The sequence below is a fragment of the Eublepharis macularius genome, chromosome 3, assembly GCF_028583425.1.
Source record: "Eublepharis macularius isolate TG4126 chromosome 3, MPM_Emac_v1.0, whole genome shotgun sequence".
In the NCBI taxonomy this organism is placed as follows: Eukaryota; Metazoa; Chordata; class Lepidosauria; order Squamata; family Eublepharidae; genus Eublepharis; species Eublepharis macularius.
The window spans coordinates 65,102,720-65,122,621 of NC_072792.1; the positions used below are offsets into that span (position 1 = coordinate 65,102,720).

General features: G+C 42.2%; 1 protein-coding gene across 1 annotated transcript in view; it reads left to right on the top strand.

Moving 5' to 3' along the window:
• Positions 1–13,741, top strand: part of WWC3 (WWC family member 3) — a 90,752-nt gene extending 77,011 nt beyond the window's left edge. Inside the window, exons 20-23 of the mRNA XM_054973748.1 lie at positions 1,812–1,904; positions 2,227–2,454; positions 2,853–2,980; positions 10,318–13,741. Of these exons, the coding sequence (XP_054829723.1) occupies positions 1,812–1,904; positions 2,227–2,454; positions 2,853–2,980; positions 10,318–10,384 (516 nt within the window). The 3' untranslated portion in view covers positions 10,385–13,741. The remainder of the gene's footprint in view (positions 1–1,811; positions 1,905–2,226; positions 2,455–2,852; positions 2,981–10,317) is intronic.
• The last annotated feature ends 6,161 nt before the right edge of the window (positions 13,742–19,902 follow it).

Here is a 19,902-nt window from a genome sequence, read left to right on the forward strand (position 1 = left end):
TGAATTATATTTAAAATACTATATTGTTTGCTCTGATCTCACATAAGAGCAACTGTTTCTCATGTATAAGGATTCAGGGTCTCCCAGCATCTCCCAGGAAAATTGCTGCCTGAACACTTAGAAAACTGTTTTCAGGGCCTGTTTCTCATCTGGGTAGTGGGTACATGTCTAGGTTACATAGAAAAAATCTTTCTAGTAGAGGGCTTTTTCATATATCATTTATCCTGCACTTGAGTGTAAAACAAATGTGGTAAGCACTTACAGTATTTGCAAGCTGAGTGTTAGTTATGCTTCACCACCCCCTCTTTATGCCCAAATGGCTACTTGCTTCAGAATGAAAAAGTTGTTTGTAAGTATCTTGGCGAATGTCAATATTTCTTGATATCCAAGTATGCTCTTAATGCTGAAATAGTACCATTAGAAGAAAGGTTAAAAAAGGTTATTTCTTGCCATCAAAAGATTATTCTTGCTATCAAAAGATTATTCTCTCTAGTAGGCCAGATGGCCTTTGTTATCCTTTGGATGTCTTGTTTCTTGATGAGAAAGCAGAGCCAACTTTTAATTGGTTTTTTGGAGCCCTGACCTGGATAGTTCAGGTGAGCCTGATCTTGTCAGCTCTCGGAAGCTAAGCAGGGTTGGCTTTGGTTAGTAATTGGATGGGAGACCTCCAATGAAGACCAAGGTTGCTAACAGAGGCAAACCACCTCTGTTAGTCACTTGCTATGAAAACCCCACCAGGGGTCACCATAAGTTAGCTATGACTTGACAGCACACACTATCACCACTTGCCTTGGAAGCAGGTTTCAAACTGTGCTTCTAAAGACCAAATCTTTTGATTTTTTAATGTAGATTTTCACTTTCTCTTTCCTTTTTTTGGTCAGTTTTGCCTCATGATACATCTAAATAGGACACACCAGGCCTGGATCAGTCCATCAGCATTTCCACTGGTGATCAGAGCCTCCATCTTCTTATCCAACTCTTTCCTCTCAGGAAGAGAAAACGATGTGCACCAGTTCCTCTCACAGATCAAGGCTTTGGTTTTTAGTGAAGTGTCTACTAAGAAAGGCAACAAGGGAGAAACTGTTAGTTTCTCTCCAAGGACCCAAAGAAAAAGTTACACAAGGGCAGTATAATACACAGGGACTGCTTTAGCTATAAGAAGACTTATGAACCATTGTCCATAACTTCCTCCTCTAGGTTTGATACCCAGGAATTATTTGTTTCTTCACATAGCTTTGAAAGCCCTAGGCACTTCAGTTGCTGAAAATCCTCTCAGATCCCTTTCCTGTCAGAATCTGAGCTTTCAGTTTCCTCAGGAGAAGACCAGTGGCAGTTTTGGGTGGAAAGGATCTTTGGGATTCCCACAATGCATGCCACTTCTATTTATGTTGTCTATAGTCCAGCTTTCTCCCTGAGACTCAAAGTGGATTACCCTTGTATAAATCAATACGAACATTAAGTAAACAATACAATAGGGTAAGATAGCAGAAGTGTGAAAACAAGCAGAAATCCAATGTAGAGCTGAAGAACAACAAAAACAAAAACTAATGCTGAAACAAAATATAAAACAGCATGGAACTGTCCAGTAGCCCTCTATTTACAGCAACAGATAGTACACAGTCGTATAGTGTACAGTCACCAACAAATCTTTCTGAGCCATTTCCTTCAGCACAGCCCAAGTCACCTGTGTAAGAAAATCCTCCTGAATAATTTGGTTTTGCACAGTTTGAAGAAAGGAGTGAGTTCATTTGTTACTGCCTGTTCCCATTGCCTATTGTTGATAACTGATGTTTCATATCATTTTCCATTAGCTGTATCGTAGTGACAGTGATAGTTCGACCCTGCCAAGAAAGTCACCCTTCATCCGAAATACTTTGGAAAGGCGAACACTGCGTTATAAGCAGGTATAACATATAAGAATGAATTTGGTACCATCAATGCTTTTGCATTGTTGAGGCATTTTGGGGGAAAGATGAGGCATTTTAACTTCATTTAAAATATTGTTAAAGAAAATGTGAATTACAGTCATGAAAAATGGTTACAATAGTGAACCAATTTTTAGATTTCTGTTGAACTGCTTGGCTCATTCAGAGGGCTATATTGTAAGATAAGAAAATCTTTAAAAAAAACTCATGTTGTGTTCAGTTATCTAGCACTGTTTTTCTTCATTCTTCCTTTAGTGAATTTGGATCTTACTGCCACATTTTTATATTAATGTTTCATCAGTCCTGTAGGTCATCGTTGGCTGACCTCATGGAAAGGACATCACTAGACCTGGAGCTGGATCTCCAGGCCATCAGAACAAAGCAGAGACAGCTGAATGAGGATATATGCACTCTGAGAGAGTTGCAGCAACGCCTGGAGGATGCACAGTGTAGAGGGCAGACTGATCTGCCTCATTGGGTCCTTCGGGATGAACGATTCCGAAACTTGCTGAAGGAAGCAGAGAGGCAGGTATGGCACCATGGGATCTGCAGAAGATACTATTCAGGTTTAGTCGGTTAAGTATTAAATACAGAAATAAATAAGGAGCTGGACTTTATATGGTTTTTAAAGCATTGATTTTAATAGATGTTACAGAACCACAGTTTAATGTCATTGTCAGAGAGAGATGTCAGCATTTGTGCAACTGAAATTCTTTCCTCCATCCTCTCCAGAGACAAATGTCCTTATTGCCAAGGACTTAAAATATGAGCTGTGCATCTGGATGGTAGGCTAAGATGAACTTTATATGTGTGAAGTTTGAGTGTGAAAAGTAGCTGATTCCAGGATGCCTTCCAATGTAGAGAGCAAGCTTTTATAATACATCTTATGCTTTTACAACTGTTTGTGTTCCTCTGTTTTCTCTCTAGACAAGACAGACCAAATTTGAACATCGTCAACAACAAGCAGCTGAAAAATTGCTCAAGAAAGCATCCAAGGAAGTGTACCAATTACGTGGTCAAAACCAGAAGGAGCCTATTCAGGTGCAGACCTTCCGGTAAGGAGTTATATGCTGTTCTAATTTGTTGTTTTATGCTGTTCTAATTTGTTGTTGGTTCTGAGCATTATATTCCTTGGCGTTCATGTTGCAATGGCCCATGTTTGTTTGATAGCTTATTTGCTATTTGTTATCTTATTCCGTCCTTCTGCTTTCAATGTTTATTCCTACACATTTCTGCAGTTTGAGTTCAGATTCCATTGGCAAACTTAATATGTGTTCGTCATATAGAATGCAAGTACTGTAATATATGAAGGTGTTCCATAGCCCAGATTTATTGGAAACTCATATTTGTAATGGACAAGAAGTCTATAAATATTCAAAGATCTTGGGAAGCTTTGTGCGCAGGTCACCAGAAAGCCATGTATTAGGAACAGTGTGACATAAACAAATGGAAGACCCAGAACCAGGCCAAGGTCTAGTTTGTCGTCAGTCTTCTGTGCAGTCCTACATTGGGACTATGCATGCACAGGCCAGCTGCGGAGAGATTTCTGAAGCTCTTAAAATCTTTAAAGGGGGTGTTCTGCCCCTACTGCGCACACCCAAGGGTTTCCCACCAAAACACGGTTAGGGGGTGGAGCGCCCCTATTCCCCTCAGTTCATCTTTCACTGCCGCCAGGAGAACTTCTCCTTAGCTCTACTCCTTGCTTACTGTGATTTTTTAACTCCCGTATTTCAGTGTGATCTTGTCATGACTAAAACTTAGATTTTTAAGAAAAGTTCACAACACGAAATAAAGATGCCTTACACTGTGGGAAACGATTGCTGCCTGCTGTGTTTGGGTGAAAGCCACAACGATTCAGGAGGTAGACTTTGCGAGAGGTTCATGCCTACGCAAGAAGTAACGGAGCTTTTTGGCTCATCTAGCATTATGGGAGAAGGTTCTCCTTGGCTTACATATACTGGCAGCAAAGTTATCTGCCGTGATGGAGCCGCCAGCCCATTCGAACCATGAACTCCGGTTCTGAGGGAAGATCCAGCAGAGAAGTTATCTGCCGTGATGGAATCACCAGCCCAGTTTGAACCGTCGACTCTGGTTCCAAGGGCCAGATTCAGCAGCAAAGTTATCTGCCATTCACCCACTCCCTCCACATCAGTCCCAGTGCCGCCTCTAAACCTGTCTTTTCTGACTGGTTGGTTTCGATCTTAATCATCTGCTTTCTGGTTCAGATAACAATGGGGAGGTGATCCCACATTTCAACCTCTGATCAAAGCATTGCATGCTTTTATTCTAACTCTCCTGCTTCCATAGCCTTTCCTCACCCACAAAGGAACAGTTGCACTTTGCTCACAACTGGTGGCTGAGGAGGTTTTAAGTCCATTTTTTTTGTCAGGTCCTCTTATCAGTTCGATTGACAGAGAAGGACATAAACTGTCTGCAGCTGACTGCAACTATACTTGTCTGTGACTTCCATTCTCAAGCTGCCAGGGTTCAGGCAGTTCCTTTCCTGGGAAAGGCTCTCAAATTATACTCAGGTCTTTTCCTGATGAACGCAAGAGTCCCTATGTCGGCCCTTCAAAGGAAGGCTATTAATCAACCAAATAACAGATAACAGCTGGAAAGTGCGTTGAGGAATCTTTAGCCAGGTCCAGAGCTTTGGCTATGGTTATCAGGAATAACTTTATTAAGTTCACAGGTTTTATATGCATACCTTATCCACTGTTTTTCAATTTTACAGATAGGTGCATGGCTTGCCTTAAGAAGGCATACTTCCACATCTTTATACATGCCAACCACAGGAAGGATGTTCATGCTATATGTGGTGGTGAATGTTTTCAATAGACAGTGCCTCCCTTTGACTTGGCCTCTGCATCTCGCATGCTTACCAAGTATATGACAGTGGTAGTTCCATTCTCCAACCTAGGACCTGCTAGGTGTATCCCTACTGGGACGAATGGCTACTAGTAGTGGAATCTGCTCTGCTACCTAGTGATCATATCCACTGCCTCTATTCCTGGTCTGTTAGTAAATTGGGAAAAACCTATACTTACCCCCAGTAGAACTATACACTTAATCGATGGATTCAATTCCTCCATAGACAGGATCTTACTTCTGACTATCAGAATATGAAGGCCCGATCTTTGACCTGTCTGTGTATTACCAAACATTACCAATTTGCGTTACTGGTTACTGGGTCTCATGGCTATTATTACCTCTGATCTGTTTTCTTCACTCAGCTGAGAATTGGGCCACTGCAAATTCGGTTTTACATCACTGTAACCTTGTGATAACCCATCAACAAGTAAAGTCTGTTTATTCCAGGATCTGTTGTCACGGTGGGCTCAGACTGTGACTTTAACCTGGGGGTGCCCATTCGAAAGAACCTGTGCTGACATTTCTGTAACTCCAAATGCTTCAGCATTAGATTGAGGTTTACCTTTATTGATTCCAGGGTATGTGGGTATCTACAGTATCAACCCCTTCCCCTCTCTTGCATATTATTGTATTTGGACACTGAGTGTCCATTTTTCCCTGCTTCTGTTGCAGATCTACTGTGCAGACTCATACAAACAACACCATGGCTCTATATTATCTAACAAATAGGGGGTGCGGGGAGGCATTGCTAACTCCCTGTGCAGAGACTACAGCTCTATGCAGGGCTGGAGTGCCCATAGAGGCCAGGTAGGCGGTGGCCTCAGGCGCGGGGTGCTGGAGGGAGCGCCGGAGGAGGCGCGGGTGGAGGAAGCATACGCCACAAAGCAGCAGCCTCCTATCCCTCCCGCCCCGCGCCACTGCCGCCAGCACAAGCTCCCGGCCGGACGCAGCCGCCACGGACAGGCATCTGCGGCGGCGCAGGCAACCAAGCAGGAGAGCTCGGAGGCCGCCCACCGCAGCGATTGGGCCAGCGGTGGTGCACGCACACGCGCGCACTCCCATGATGACATCACGCGGGCCGGTGTGTGCACGCGCTTGTGCGCACGGGGAGGGGGGGGTGCCTGGCCGGCCAGCCGTGAACACTGCAAACCCTTGCGCTGCCCCTGGCTCTGTGGGTATAGTCTGTACAAAATAAGACCCTGCTGCAACCATACATATGATGAGTATAAAAAGAAAAAAGGAGGGAAGGAAGGAAATTATAGAGCAGAGGTGCTCATTGCAGTTGTTCACACTCACCATGAATGGGTGATTAAAACCAAGTATGTTCTGTCCATTTCATCTATGTTTTTCCCCACAGTGGGCCTTCCTGCTCCATGGTTCATAACAAGGACTAAACAATTATGCTCCCCAGTGGTTACTGGACCCCACAATTTAGGGGATCCCTTTCAAATTCCTTGGACCAAAGAGTTTTTTTCATAGCTTCTCCTGTTTCCCTGATACAAGAATGGTTTGCAGAATTTGGCGTTTCCATGCTAACTGCATTCTACTCACCCTTTTTTGGCCACGCCAGGAATGTTTTTTCCCACTTCAGGGACTCTCCCAATGTTGATGCCTTGGTTTTTCCTGATAGTACCAGACTCTCTGTGTAGAGGTCAGGTATGCCACCACAATATGACAACTCTGAAACTGACCACGTGGCTACTGAACTCCCCAGACCCTCATTCTCCAAAGAGGTGAATCAGGCTAGTTTGAATACTTGCAAGCGCTCTATATGCACCTCATATGGTCACGACTGGAACTGATTTCTGGTATGGTTAGAACCTAAAGTTTTGTCACCCTTCCCCTGACCATTGGCAACTAATTTTAATTGGCAACTTGTTATCACTTCATAACCAGGACTGATGTCCACTATTAAAGTACAATTAGTTGCCATATCAACCTTTCATGGCAGAGTAGACAATAACACAATTCTTACTTCCATGATATCCCGTGTGTTTTTCAGGAATATCCTTGATACCCTTCCTCTGACAATCCCTCCAGTTCCTCTTTGGAGTCTTCCACTGGTTCTCTTTCTCAACTAAGGTGAACACCCTTTGAACACATGCATTCCTGCCCCTTCCCCTATTATCTCGGAAGGTGGTGTTTCTGGTTGCTGTAACTTCAGCCAGACAGTGGGGGAAACTCACGACCCTTCCAGTCGATCCCTCATTTACTCTGTTCTTCTTAATGAAGTTGTTTGGCACATCAGCCTCACATTCCACCCAGTGGTGGTGTCAAAATTTCGCCTGCAACAAAAAGGGTCATGTTACCTGTCCCCCCCCCCCCTAATGCTGCCTCTGAAGCAGAACGAACCTTACAGAAGTTGAATGTGAATGTATTACATAAAAGAACCAAGGGATTCAAACCCCCTTTTGTGTGTTATTTTGGACATAAGTGTCTCCCAAGTCTTTCCAAACCTTATCTGGATGGATAGTGATCGTTATTAGACTCTGCTTCAGTGAGGCAAAGGTGAATTGAACCATGGTGATCAGAATATACTTGGCAATGATACAAGCCTCGTTGGCAGCATTCTCACAAAGGGTCCCTCTTCAACACATCTGTCAGGCTGCCACGTGGTCTGCAACTGATAACTTAGTAAAGCACTACGCTGTCTGCACAAATTCCAGAAAAGAGTCAGGAATGGGAACAGCTGTCCTGCATTCCGTGTTCGGCTGGCCCACTCACACCCTCCTTCATTGGTGAGTAACTTGCTAAATTCCCAGCGTGGGACTGCACAGAAGACCGACGATGAAAACAGCATTGCATTTACCTGTAATTGTTGTTCATCTGGTGTCTTCTGTGCAGGTACACATTTCCTCTCTCCTGCCCCATTGTGAGTGTTTGTTTTACTGTTTTATACATCCAGTGGCTCAGGAGAACTGAGGTGAATAGGGGCATTTTGCCCCTTACCCATGTTTTGGAGGGAAACCCCTGCACATGCGCAGTAGGGACAGAGTCCCCCCCTTTATAGATTTTAAGAGCTTGAGAAATCTCTCAATGACTGACCTGCACATGTACCGTCCCAACATGTGCCTGCACAGAAGACACTAGACAAACAACAGTTACAGGTAAGTGCAACCCTGTTTTTGCACTGAGGTAGTACCACATCAGACTACTGACATGGTTTAGTGCTCTTCCAGAAAAACAATTCCCTACAGATAGAAATGTAGATTTCAGGGAGAATGGCTCTAGTTGGTCCCTTTTAATTTGAAATTTGGGAAGATTTTAACACACACACTCTTCATTTATACTCTGCCTTTTTCAATGAGACTCAGGGTGTATTACAGAATTACAAAACAATGCAAAAGAAGCTAGTGTAATACATACAAGTGGATACCTGCAAAGACTTGCGGAGGATATCTCATTTCCCCATCCCCTACCATATCCTTTTTTCCTTCCCTGCCACCCATAGCCTCTCCCCCTTTTTCTGCTTCTTTCTTTCCTTCCCACCCACCGTTTTCTGCACCTGTCCTCCCTGGCAGCTTCTCCCTGATGGCCCAGTTGCATGATGCCAGATGAGCTGGGCCCAGTTGCATGGTGGGGAACCTGCAACGACTTGCACAGGGTACTTTTTCACTTTTCCCAATATCACCTTCCTCACACTGTTTCCTCTTTCCCTCCTCCTAGCAGCCTCTATATGGTCACTTTCCCTAGGACCTTTCCTTCAGGCCCACTAAACAACTTACCTTTTATCTGCCTCCCCATCTTCACCTATATTTCTTAATTTACTTCATTTATATACTGCCTTTCTCCACAGTGAAGACCGAAATAAGCTTACATCATTCTCCTTGCTTCCATATTACCTTCATATCAACCCTGAGAGGTAGGTTAGACTGAGAGTGCATGACTGGATAAAAGTCACCCATAGAGCTTCCACAGCACAGTGGTAGTTCAAACCTGTGTCTCCCAGATCCTAGTTTTAGACTCTTAACCACTACACTACACTGGTTTTTGAGGAGGGGGCTGCTGTTGAAGATTAGCAAGCAGCTGGGCTTGCAAGTCATAGGGTATCAAATCACCTGGTGGTTGCTTCTGGGCCTGGCCCCAATGAGTCCTCTCTCGAAGGCCAAAACCATTACTGTGCAGCTGATGTAAAATATAGAAGTCACAATATGCCTTTTGCAAAAAAAAGTTAAATATACAAGTCAAAAAACACATGGTAGGTTACATTTAGTGGACTCATTAGGATTGGGAGGTGGAACTTCTCCCTCTCTCTCAATCCTGTGGTTCTCCTGGTAGCCAAACAGGCTTTTCCCTTCACCAGCTGTTGGGGAACTGATGAATCTCTAAGTGTGTGCAGAGTTCTAGCAAATGACTGAGCAGTAGGCATGCAGATGCAGGTGAGACTTCACATAGTTTGTCTTAACCAAGAAAGGTCTTTGTTGAACTGTATTAGACTACAGAAATATGGGCTGTTTTCACACTATCTATAAATCACGTGAGACTCACGGAAGGCTGCTGCCAGCTTCACACAATTTTTAACACCATCAGATTACAAAACGCCATAAATCACTGTTTGTGGCGTTTTGTAAACAGATGGCATCAAAAATCGCAGTGAGAAAGCCGGCAGCCTTCCGTGAGTCTCACACGATTTATAGACAGTGTGAAAACGGCCATAGAGAGCATGCAGGATTCAGAAAGTTGCTTTGCACAAGGTTTGCAGCTACATACATTAAAGTAAAAGAAATCCCTACTGTCCAATTTAGAGTTCCCACATAGTACCTTAGTCATCCCCTTCTGGGATGGCATTCGATGCCTGAGAGAGTGAAGCAAGCCTGCTGTCTGGACTCACTCTCCTCTACCCCCAGAATCACACTGGAGCAGCCCCACTAAACAGTTGCAAGGTCTTTGTGTACCCTCTCTTCCCAAGGAGGGGGGGAAAGGAGTTCCATCCCCTAAATCCAACCTCTCTGTGCCACCATGGCTGTCTGGCTCTCATGTCACATCCTCCTCTTCTCTCAGGTCTTTGGTATTATGATGATACCCAAAGTCTAGAACACAAATAGTTATTTATCCTAAGGTGTCAGTTCACAAACATCCTCCGGAAGGTGACCAGCTGAGCAAATTGGTTTTATTGCCTGGCCTGCTTTCCTTCCTGTTCTATTCACTGGTGTGGGAGTTGAAAAAGAGAATCACTGGCTAATTTGATATAAAAAGACCTGGGCTTGGTCACAAATATTAAGCAGATGTAGAATATTTATTATAAAGAACGTAAAATTAAAATAAAAACACACTCAGTTCTATAGAGGGTGCATGATTTGACAAGCGTGAAGAACTTTTGTTGATCCTGTAACAGCATGAAACTTGAACTGCTAAAGGATTTGTCGTTCAGAAATCTTTGTCATCTTTAAACAGCTTGAACATTGGTGAAGTTTCTTAAGTAAATTCATTTGAATTTGCTAAAATATTGGAGTTGAGACATAACTGCTACTTATGTCAGTTGTAACTTATAACTAATAATTCCCCCTCCCTGTGTTGGCAGGGAGAAGATGGCATTTTTTACAAGGCCAAGGATCAACATACCTCCTCTGCCAGCTGATGATGTATGACATGTTACTTTGTAAACATGAAGTATTTCTCTGCTTGTTCTTATTTTTAAAATGAAGTTACTAGACTAGTTAAGTTTATTTTGTAAAATTGTTGTGCAAAGACTATTAATATACACATTTTGTAAAAAAAAAAGTTAAAAGTACACAAAAACATATATATAAATATATACATAAATATATTATAATAGTGACCGCAGCAAGGCTTGGTTTTTCCTTGTTGTGAAATTGACATCTCTGATGACAACTTATTTTATATTAAAAAAATCAGCTATCCTGTTAGAGCGTGTACAGTTTTTATGCAATTTTATTTGACTTAAAAGGCTGGAAGACAGAAACAAAGTGAGTTCAGGCAAATTCACTGTATTGTAATTTATTTATAGTAACATTTTCCTTGAAGGAAAATATCTACTTTAAGATGTATTTTAAAGACTGAAATTTTGTTACTCAGTATTTGTCATACAGTAGAATGGAACCATTGAGCTGGTTTTGTTTCTGATAGCTGAAATGAAAATACGATGTTCTAAATTTGTCACTTTTTAATCAGCTTTGCTATAACATGTATCTTTGGCAATGTCTGAAATCAAAATATCACCTGCAATGTTTTTTTTTTAAAAATCCATTAAAATACCATTAAACATTGCATGGTGCACCTGCATTTCCTTATTGTGCATTAGTAGATTGTGCTTATTTCAGTGGTGTCAAATATTTTTTATGACTGACATTTTTTTTCTGTTTAACGAGGGAACGAACAAGGTGACAGGTCTCTAGTTAGCTGTTTTAGGAAAGGGCTTTTTGAGCTCACTGTATTAATAGGTAATAGAGTATTAATAGGGTTTTTTATGCATATGTAACAAAAATCATTTAGGTCCGGATTCAGGAAATCATCCCATATCACAGAACTACTCATTTCTTGAGAGTTCGTCATAGCTGTTACATTCCAAACTTTATTATCTTCACTAGAATACCTCTTTCTTAAAGTATGTTTTTTAAAAAAACTGATTTTGCCTCTGATGCTTAATCCAGTGCCCCAGTGAGGTGGGACTTGTTTTATATAGTGTGGAATATGATACAACTTAAACAGCAGCTTGTTTGGAGAAGCACAGTAAAAAGTAATGTGGCTTTTGGCTGTGTCTTAGCTGAAGTCAGAATGTTGTCCACTCTACAGAATAATCCAGATTTTGTACCTGCCCTTTTCAGTTTCTGCGCTTTAGCAGAAAATCGTCTGTATATTTTCAGTTTTTTTCTGATTACGTCTCGGTTACTAGAAATCCACTTGAGTTTTTTGGTTTGCTTGAGATGAAAGCCAGGGCTTTTCAGGATTCCACATCTGCTGCTATGCAAATTCAACTGTGTGGAATATTCTTACAAATTTACAAGTATAAACCAAAATGCTAGAGATGAATTTATTTTTAAAACTTGTTGATAATTCTTTCATTTGTTCAGTTTCTGTTTATTTCTACTCTTTGTTTTTCTTCTATGTCACTCATCATTTTACACTGTAATCCTAACTTCCACTGTACTTGCAACATTTTTGGCCTTATATACATTGCCATTTTTGGCCTTATATTGCCATTTTTGGCCTTATATACATTGCCATTTTTCTAGCACTAATAATGGATTAATCTCCTTGAATAGTGCATGGTCTGGAACAGAACTGAGAGTTACACTGATTGGTTTGTCTCTGGTCATGCAGCTCTAAAAACATAAGGACACGCGTCTTCTGAAGAGGGGGCAATGATTTCTGCTTCTTTCCTACCTCCAGGGTAGACCTTCACTTTGTCCCTGTGGCGTTCCTGAAGGTTATCCAAAACAAAAGTGGTGGTGGTGGGGTTCAGGGAACTGCAACAGAAAGAGGGAGCAGAAAAGTCCACAGATGATTGGATACACACTGCTGCTATAGTTCCTTTAAAATTGGTAAAATGGCAATATATATATACTAAAATCCAGTTGTTAAATTTCACCTTAGATCTGTTCTTCAGTTGGGCTCTATAGAATTGAAAGAAAAAGTTCCTTAGCCTTTAGAACAATTGCTTGTACTTTCTGTTAAAGTTTATTAACATTGAACTGTCACCTTTAAATTCCTGAAAGCGCCACTTTTTTGCATCTTGCAAGTGTATGAAAATGTTATGCTATTTTATTCAGCTTCAAGTTTCCAAAGAATTGTGTCCAGAAAAGCAAGCCTTTTTTTAGTAAAATCTATACAGTTTTTATATAGGACATCATCAAGTCAAACTTTCGGTTTTACTCACAATCTCAGAATGCCTTAAGAAGGCCTGATACCAAAGAAAGTCATCATTATGTTAGAAACAAATCTATATTCCCTGCAGTATTTGGAATACAAATATTGTGTTAATGTTATGCAAACCATTAAAACTTCCATTTTCAGTTTGGTGATAGTGATTAAGCAGCATATACTGCAAATAATTATAATTCAGATAATGTCTGAATATGTTAACATGAAATTTTGGTTATGTGAATCACATCTCTGTTTTCAACTGATTAAAAAAACTTACACGTAATCATAACTCAAAATAAAAATGTTTGGCATTGTCATCCATGTCTGTTCTATAGCATCTCTTGGTGTGTTAAATTTTAAAAAGTGACCCCAGAATATTAAAACAAGCTAACAGGAAGAAACTGTTGAAGCTGGGATGGAAGCCTAAAGGAAAATAACATTATTTTCAGTAGTTGGGAAGAATGAAAATTATTTGTTTACATGGCTGCCATTTAAATGTCAGTATTTTTAAACAGTCATCAGGTAAGGGTCTTGAATTACTGCATTCTTGTACAGGGTAATCCTTGATCTATTGGGGTTAAGTTTCAGCAGCTCTAATGCTCGTTTGGAATGTAGTAATAGAAGGCTTCCCCATTTTTCTTTTTCAGTGTCAATCCTAAGCAGAGTTACTCCACTGATTTCAATGGGTTTAGACTAAAAAAACTCTGCTTAGAATTCCGCTGTAGGTGTATGATTAGTGCACGTACAGAGCAGCTTCCTTCATCATTATGCGTGAGCATAATGACAGAGCAGTTTGTTTAAACATTTTGACATTTGTTGTGGAAAATTGTGATCAACTTTTGTTTGTGTATGTTAAGTCAAGCTGCGTAAGTGGAATTGTGCCTACTTTTGGATCTCCCTGCTAAAAGTGTTGCTGGGCTATAGTGGTGGTCACTGTACAGTATCCCCAGTGTTAAGGGAGGGCAGAAGTTTGACTGTCAAATGAATACTATTTCAGTGTGTTAAAAATAATATACTTTTCAGTATTCATTTCTTGTGTTTGTCACAGTTGCTGAATGCTTGTGTCATTTATATTTGAAAAGTATTCTGTGAAAATAAAAGAAAAACTTGCCATAAAGACAGCATTGGTGTATATAGATTCTTTGGTAGGAGATACATGCTGCTTCCTCCTTTCAACATGAGTCACAGATCAGATTGAAACCTGAAGACCTCAGCCCTGATGACACATTCCTCACCCAGCCCATGAGGGTTGGGCTGTCAGAAGCTGCTTGAAAGACACCTGGCTGATAAGACAGCCAGCACTGGGCCCAAACTGCCCAGTGACATTCTGCTCCCCCCTCCCCCCTCCACCCAGACACAAATGATGCTGCTGCTCATGACTGGGAGCTGGACTTACAGTTCACTACCGATAGAATTAAATAAGCACCATTAAAAGAGAACTTGATCAGGAATTTCATTTGTGTCGGACTGCTTGCACTTAAGATATGGGCTAAGTCCCCTCCCCCCACAAGACAATACCACAAGCAAGGTAGTGTGACTGCTATTTGCCTGAACTTTTCCAAGTGTCTGTGACACAGAGTTGGACACTGTGGGCACGTTCAGTATGTTGATCACAGTGTGCATACTGCTGTCATGGTATGACATGCACAGTAGTTTCAAAGCAGGTGGTAGTCATTCCCTCATGCTTAGGTCACTCCCGCACCAATTAACTTTAGAATAGCAAGTATATCTGGGACTGAAAGAAAGTTAAAATGTTTTGCTGTTTCAGTATGGCAAATCCTCCCAGTAGGATACTCTAAGGAAGAAAAACCATTTTTTAAAATGATGGTCAGGGAAGGGGAAGGGTTTAGAAAAGCAGACGCAGTTAAGACTTAGATTTACTATTTATAATGTTGTGTTCTGGTCTCTTATAGTACACACATTCATAGGAAATAATGGGTTGGAACCTGTGGAAAAAACATGCACAGAAGAGGGGGGGTTGGCAAAAACTGCCTGCAGCAGCAGCAGCCCTTTAACTCCCCCCATACTACTCCTAGGAGATCTTGTCCCCTAGGAGTGATATTTCAGGCTGCAGTGGGGTGAGATGGCGGCAGGAGAGGGGGAGCTGTGTTTCTGTGCACAGAATTAAGATGCAGCATTAACAGTCACTACATTTGGCTTAGCTTTAGCGTTTACAGGGTATGGTTATCATTTTTAATCTGTTTCTTCAACAGAGCATTGGAATTATCAGGTTTCTTTTTATTCACAGCCTTGCCTCTCCCCACCCCCCACCCCCCACAACAATAAAAGGGAATGTTCAGATTCTGGAAACACGGCTTGACATTTCTTTGTATAATCTGTGTTTTGCAAGACAATTCCAGCTTATAAAAAGGGGTATTGACTAGGTCAAATTCTGCCCCCGTTCACAAGTGGAAAGCACTTTGTAATATGCTCTGGAGAAGGGTCGTTGTTCCTTATAGGGTGCTGGTATGAGGGACTTCCTGAACCTGGTGAGATGTTTCTCTGGAGTGAGAGGAATGTCATGAAAGTAGGCAGATTGAAGTGGCTGCCTGAATAAATGGAACACTGCCATTTGAATCCTAGAACAGAACCTTTTTTTGCCCAAATGTGGGGGAAAATGCAACATCCGCCTATGAAGATGTTAATATGCTCACAATCAAAATGGGAGGGGGGGTGATGATTTTACTGGAGCAAACATGCTTGGAGCAAGCCAAGCCCCAGTGGCACTGGCAACATCTCAAGAGATTTCCCTTGGGCTCAGCAAGGGCAGTGCAGGTTTGAGAAGCGATGACAGGCATAAGCCATGTCTTTTCTGGCACCCCTGTCCCCAGCTGTGTTGCCAGTCTCTTGGTTGCTTGGGCAGAAATCTGGACCTTAATTCCAAACTTAACGGTCTGGGGTGCTGCTTTTGGTGTACTTGCCAGGGGTTTCTTACTTTTGAGCTAAAATTTTGTATGTAGCAATCGCTTTATCATGTGAGAGTGGTGAGTGCAGATAGTTTGATTTTCTTTTGAGGTTTAAATTACCTTTAATATTCAAATACTTACACAAGTTGAAGTCAGAGGGTTTGGCTACGACATCCCTTAAGGTCCACTTGGCAGCTATATCTGCCTTCCATGTTCAGGTGGATGGCAAATCTGTTTTCTCCCATCAATGATCCTCCAGTTTCTCAAGAGAATTCTCAGTCTTTGTCCTCCGGGGTCACTATTGGTCCCACAGTGGTCCTTGACAATAGTGCTGTCACATCTTATGTTAGCACCTTTTGAACCCCTAGCCGCTTGTACTTTGGAACTACTGTCATTAAAAGTGAGCTTCTTGCCAGCAATTGCCTCAGTAGGAGAGTCAGTGAATTGTCAGCACTCAGGGCTGACCCACCTTTCTTAAATTTCATGAGAACAGGGTAGTCCTCTGTCCAAGTCTCCAATTCCTTCTGAAGGTGGTGTCCCCTTTCCACCTATCTCACCTACCTGTATTTTTTCCAAGCCCACAGTCCAGAGCAGAGAAAGTACTACACTCAAGAGATGTCGAAAGAGTGTTGTCATTTTATTTGTACCAAACGAAGGTGTTTCGTACAGATCAGCATTTATTTGTGTGTTTTGGGGGCCCAAATAAGGGCAAGCCGTCTTCAGGCCAGACCATTTCTAGTTGGATTGTGTCAGCCATCCAGTTGGCATACCAGCATGCTGCTGTGCAAAGCCTGCTTCATCTGAGGGCATGTTCTACCAAATGTCAAGCATTCTTGTCAGCCTTCATGTGAGGTGTTCCATTCTCAGACATTTGCAAAGCAGCTAGATGGTCCTCATCAGACACTATACTGTAGGTGTCAATTCTACACAAGATGGGGCAGTAGCTAGGACAGTGTGGCAATCCCTGTTTGCTTTAAAAAAAGTTATCAGACTATGCACTTTTAAATTATTATAAGTAGGTATAGCCTTTTCAGCACAATTTTCAAGTTGCCTGTATAATTGCATAATTCTTTAATGCAAAGTTTATGGCATATTAATATTTCTGTTGGTGTTAATAAAATATGCCTTGGAGAGATTCACCTCGCCTTTTCATCGTGTATAGCTTGGTAATCTCCCAATGTGAGACTGCACAGAAGGAATGAAGATGAAAACAGGGTTGTACTTATCTGTAACCATTGTTCACCGAGTTCTTCTGTGCAGGCACACATTCTCTCCCTCCTGCCCCACTGTGAACTCTCTGGCCAGGTCCACTATGAGGTTGCAGTGACTCAGGAGAACTGAGGGGAAGGGGGTCACTACTTCTGGGTAGTCATGTGGCTGTTTAGGCAGGAAAAAGGAGCTAGGATGTGACTGGGAGAAGTACCCCCCAATGGAGCTCTATAGAAGCAACAGAAACTTCTCAGGTCGGCTGGCCTGCGCATGTGTAGTCCCAATGTGTGCCTGCACAGAAGAACTCAATGAACAATGGTTACAGGTAAGTACATCCCTGTTTTCACTGAGTGGTCTTCTGTCCAGGCAGGCTCACATCCCTCCTTCTTTTCCCTACTATTGGCCTTTTCTTGTATTCCTACCTTTTCTCTATAGTGGCGAAAGATGGTCTGAGGGAAGATCATTCCTTTTCCTTTGGGCAAGAAAACACCAATGTGCACTGAGGGGTCAGGGAACATTCCTAGCTCTTTGGAAAATTCTAGAATTCTTGTAAGATTTATTTCTGCAAGTGCAGTCCCATGTGTGCCTGCACAGAAGACTACTCAATGAACAACAGTTACAGGTAAGTGCAACCATGTTTTCCATTGCAAATAGAATGGGGGGGCAGGGGTATGGACTTAATGTGGACCATGATGTTCTGATTCCCATCATGTTTGGAATTGCCACAATCATCCTGAAGCTGGCAGCCAGTTTTGAGGTGCTTAGCATTGTTTTCTGATGAGTTATGCATGTCACAGGCAAATGGATGGATGGACAAATGGAAGCCTTCTTATAGATTACATCCTTGTAATCTCTGTGTAATCTCTGGGATTTGCGCCTGTGTAGAGCTCAAATTTGGAAACTTCTATAGCTACAAATTAGGTGTGAAAATCTCCACCCCCCACTCCAGGAACACAGGTGTGAACTGTGCATAATGTGGGTGAAGGTGTTACACGATTCTGTTTAGTTCCTTCTGATTTGATAAAATATGCTGCAGCGCAAAATGTAGCACCTGCTGCGAGGAAGGTGAGTTGGGTCATATGAATGTACAGGTGACCAGATGAAGAACCAAAATTACAGGTAAGCAACCTGTTTTTTACTTTTTTGTGGGCACTGATGGGTGAAGACTAGCAAGTTGATCTACCTGAAGGCTACTGTCATTGCATTGAAGTATGGCTCTTCCGAAAAGAGACATCCCAATGTGTCCTAACGTCCAGGCATAACGTCTAATGAAAGTGGGTGGTTGAGCTCAGATTGTCCTGACAAGGAAATACCTATTGTGAAAGCTGAGGAAGTAGCCATTGTTACTGTGGCATGCACCTTGATATGGAGAGGCAGAGCCTTGTGTGCAAGTTGATAGCAAAGTTGTAGGGTACTGCATATCCAATGGTAGATACATTGGGCAAATAGGGGGTTACCATACCCTGCATGAGTAAGATACAAAAAGTTTACTATACCTTTGAAAGGAGGAGGTGTGATTCACATGTAAGATTAGCATCCTGATCACATCCAGGGAATGGAATGACCTCTCTGCTACTAAATCTGACAATAGGAAGAAAGTTGGGAAGACAATATTCTGATTTAAGTGAAATTCTGTTACCTCTTCAGGTAAGAAAGCTAGGTCAGATCTAAGCATGACTTTATCACAGTTAAATTGTCAGATATGAAATAGCCTATGGATTTTTATAACTTTTGGCTAAGAAATGTTAAAGCTTGTAAACATTTTTCAGGACCAAAGCTGTGAAACATGTAGAAGCAGAAGGCACAGGCTGGCCATTTGATTCAGTTTTCTGTTGAAGTAGCCAAGCAGGAGATTTCACAGTTAATAAAGTTCAGCTAGCAGCTTGTGAAATATTTCTATGCCACCCCTCCCCCATGCAATCTGGTCCAGGTGTAGAAATGAGAGAATGAATGAATGAGTGAGAGAGAGGATGAGAGTGTGAGTGTGGGCTGACGACCTAGGTCAAGAGAAGGCCTGGGATGACAGGAGTAAAAGATGACAGCAGTAAGAAGGTCCCCAGATGACCTTTACCTCAGTGGTTAGGAAAGTGCCATTGTCAGCTCCCTAGTGGGAAAAAGGGAAGCCTTCAAGGCCATGAGCGAGACACGAGTCAACAAAGTTCCAGAATATCTATGAGTCAAGATCACCCATTGGGTCACCAGGCCAGGAGGCAGGACCACACCTCTGAGCCTGAACTAATGGATGCCAAAAAGACCACATAAGGGCAAGACCACATGGCAAGCCCCCCTTTGACAGGAAGGCAGAGGCAGAGAAAAAGAATAGATCATAAGAGTTAGAGACAGATGAGGGAGGCTGAAAACATCCCTCCAAGATCTTCTCTTCTGATCAGTCAGATTGGCCAGCAGTCTTTCTTAAGCTCTCTCCTGATCTGTCAGTATCAAAGAGCCTGGCTAGCCATTTGGGTCAGTGTATGTTGTTCCTAGGCATATTTTGTAATGAATAAAAGCTGTGTCCTATTTCTGAAGTGCTCTGGAGTCTTGTCTCCTTCCTGGTCCCTGTGGCTTGATAAAAGAATCTGTCCTAAATGTGGGATGAGGGAGCCTGATCTACTCTTGCTGCCCCTGGTCTTAACAGAATTTATTTCTAACTTTTTGGCACAGAGAGCAGGATCAACCAGGTGACCAGGAATGGAGATAATAGGATTTCAGGTTCCCACGGGGCCTCGGGGCACAGACAGGATATGGTCATAAGGGAATAGTTTAATGGAGAAAAGTAATTTCGGGAAGTGTCTCAGAGCAAGGAGAGAATCTGTACTTAGCAGAAAATTTGGGCAGAGACCTATTGCAAAAAGTGCACCTGTTTGGGGTTTGCAGGCAAAGTTCCATTGCAGAGGGAATGCTTGTTTGTAATATTCCGGCAGAGACCAACGGGGAATATTTAGATTTCTCCTTTTTTGTTGTTTGGTTTTCAGAAAGAGGAGGAGAGGCTCTAGTGCTGAAGGGGAAGGAGCCTGTTAGCGCTTTTGGATTTGGAGGGAGAGAGGCCCTAGTACTGAAGGGAGCTCCTGTTTTGGGGACTGGAAGGGGAGCGGCTCCTAAGTAACTGGGTTTGGAATCAAAGATGGACCTAGGGCAAGAGGGGTGCCTGCATATAGCTTCACTAATAA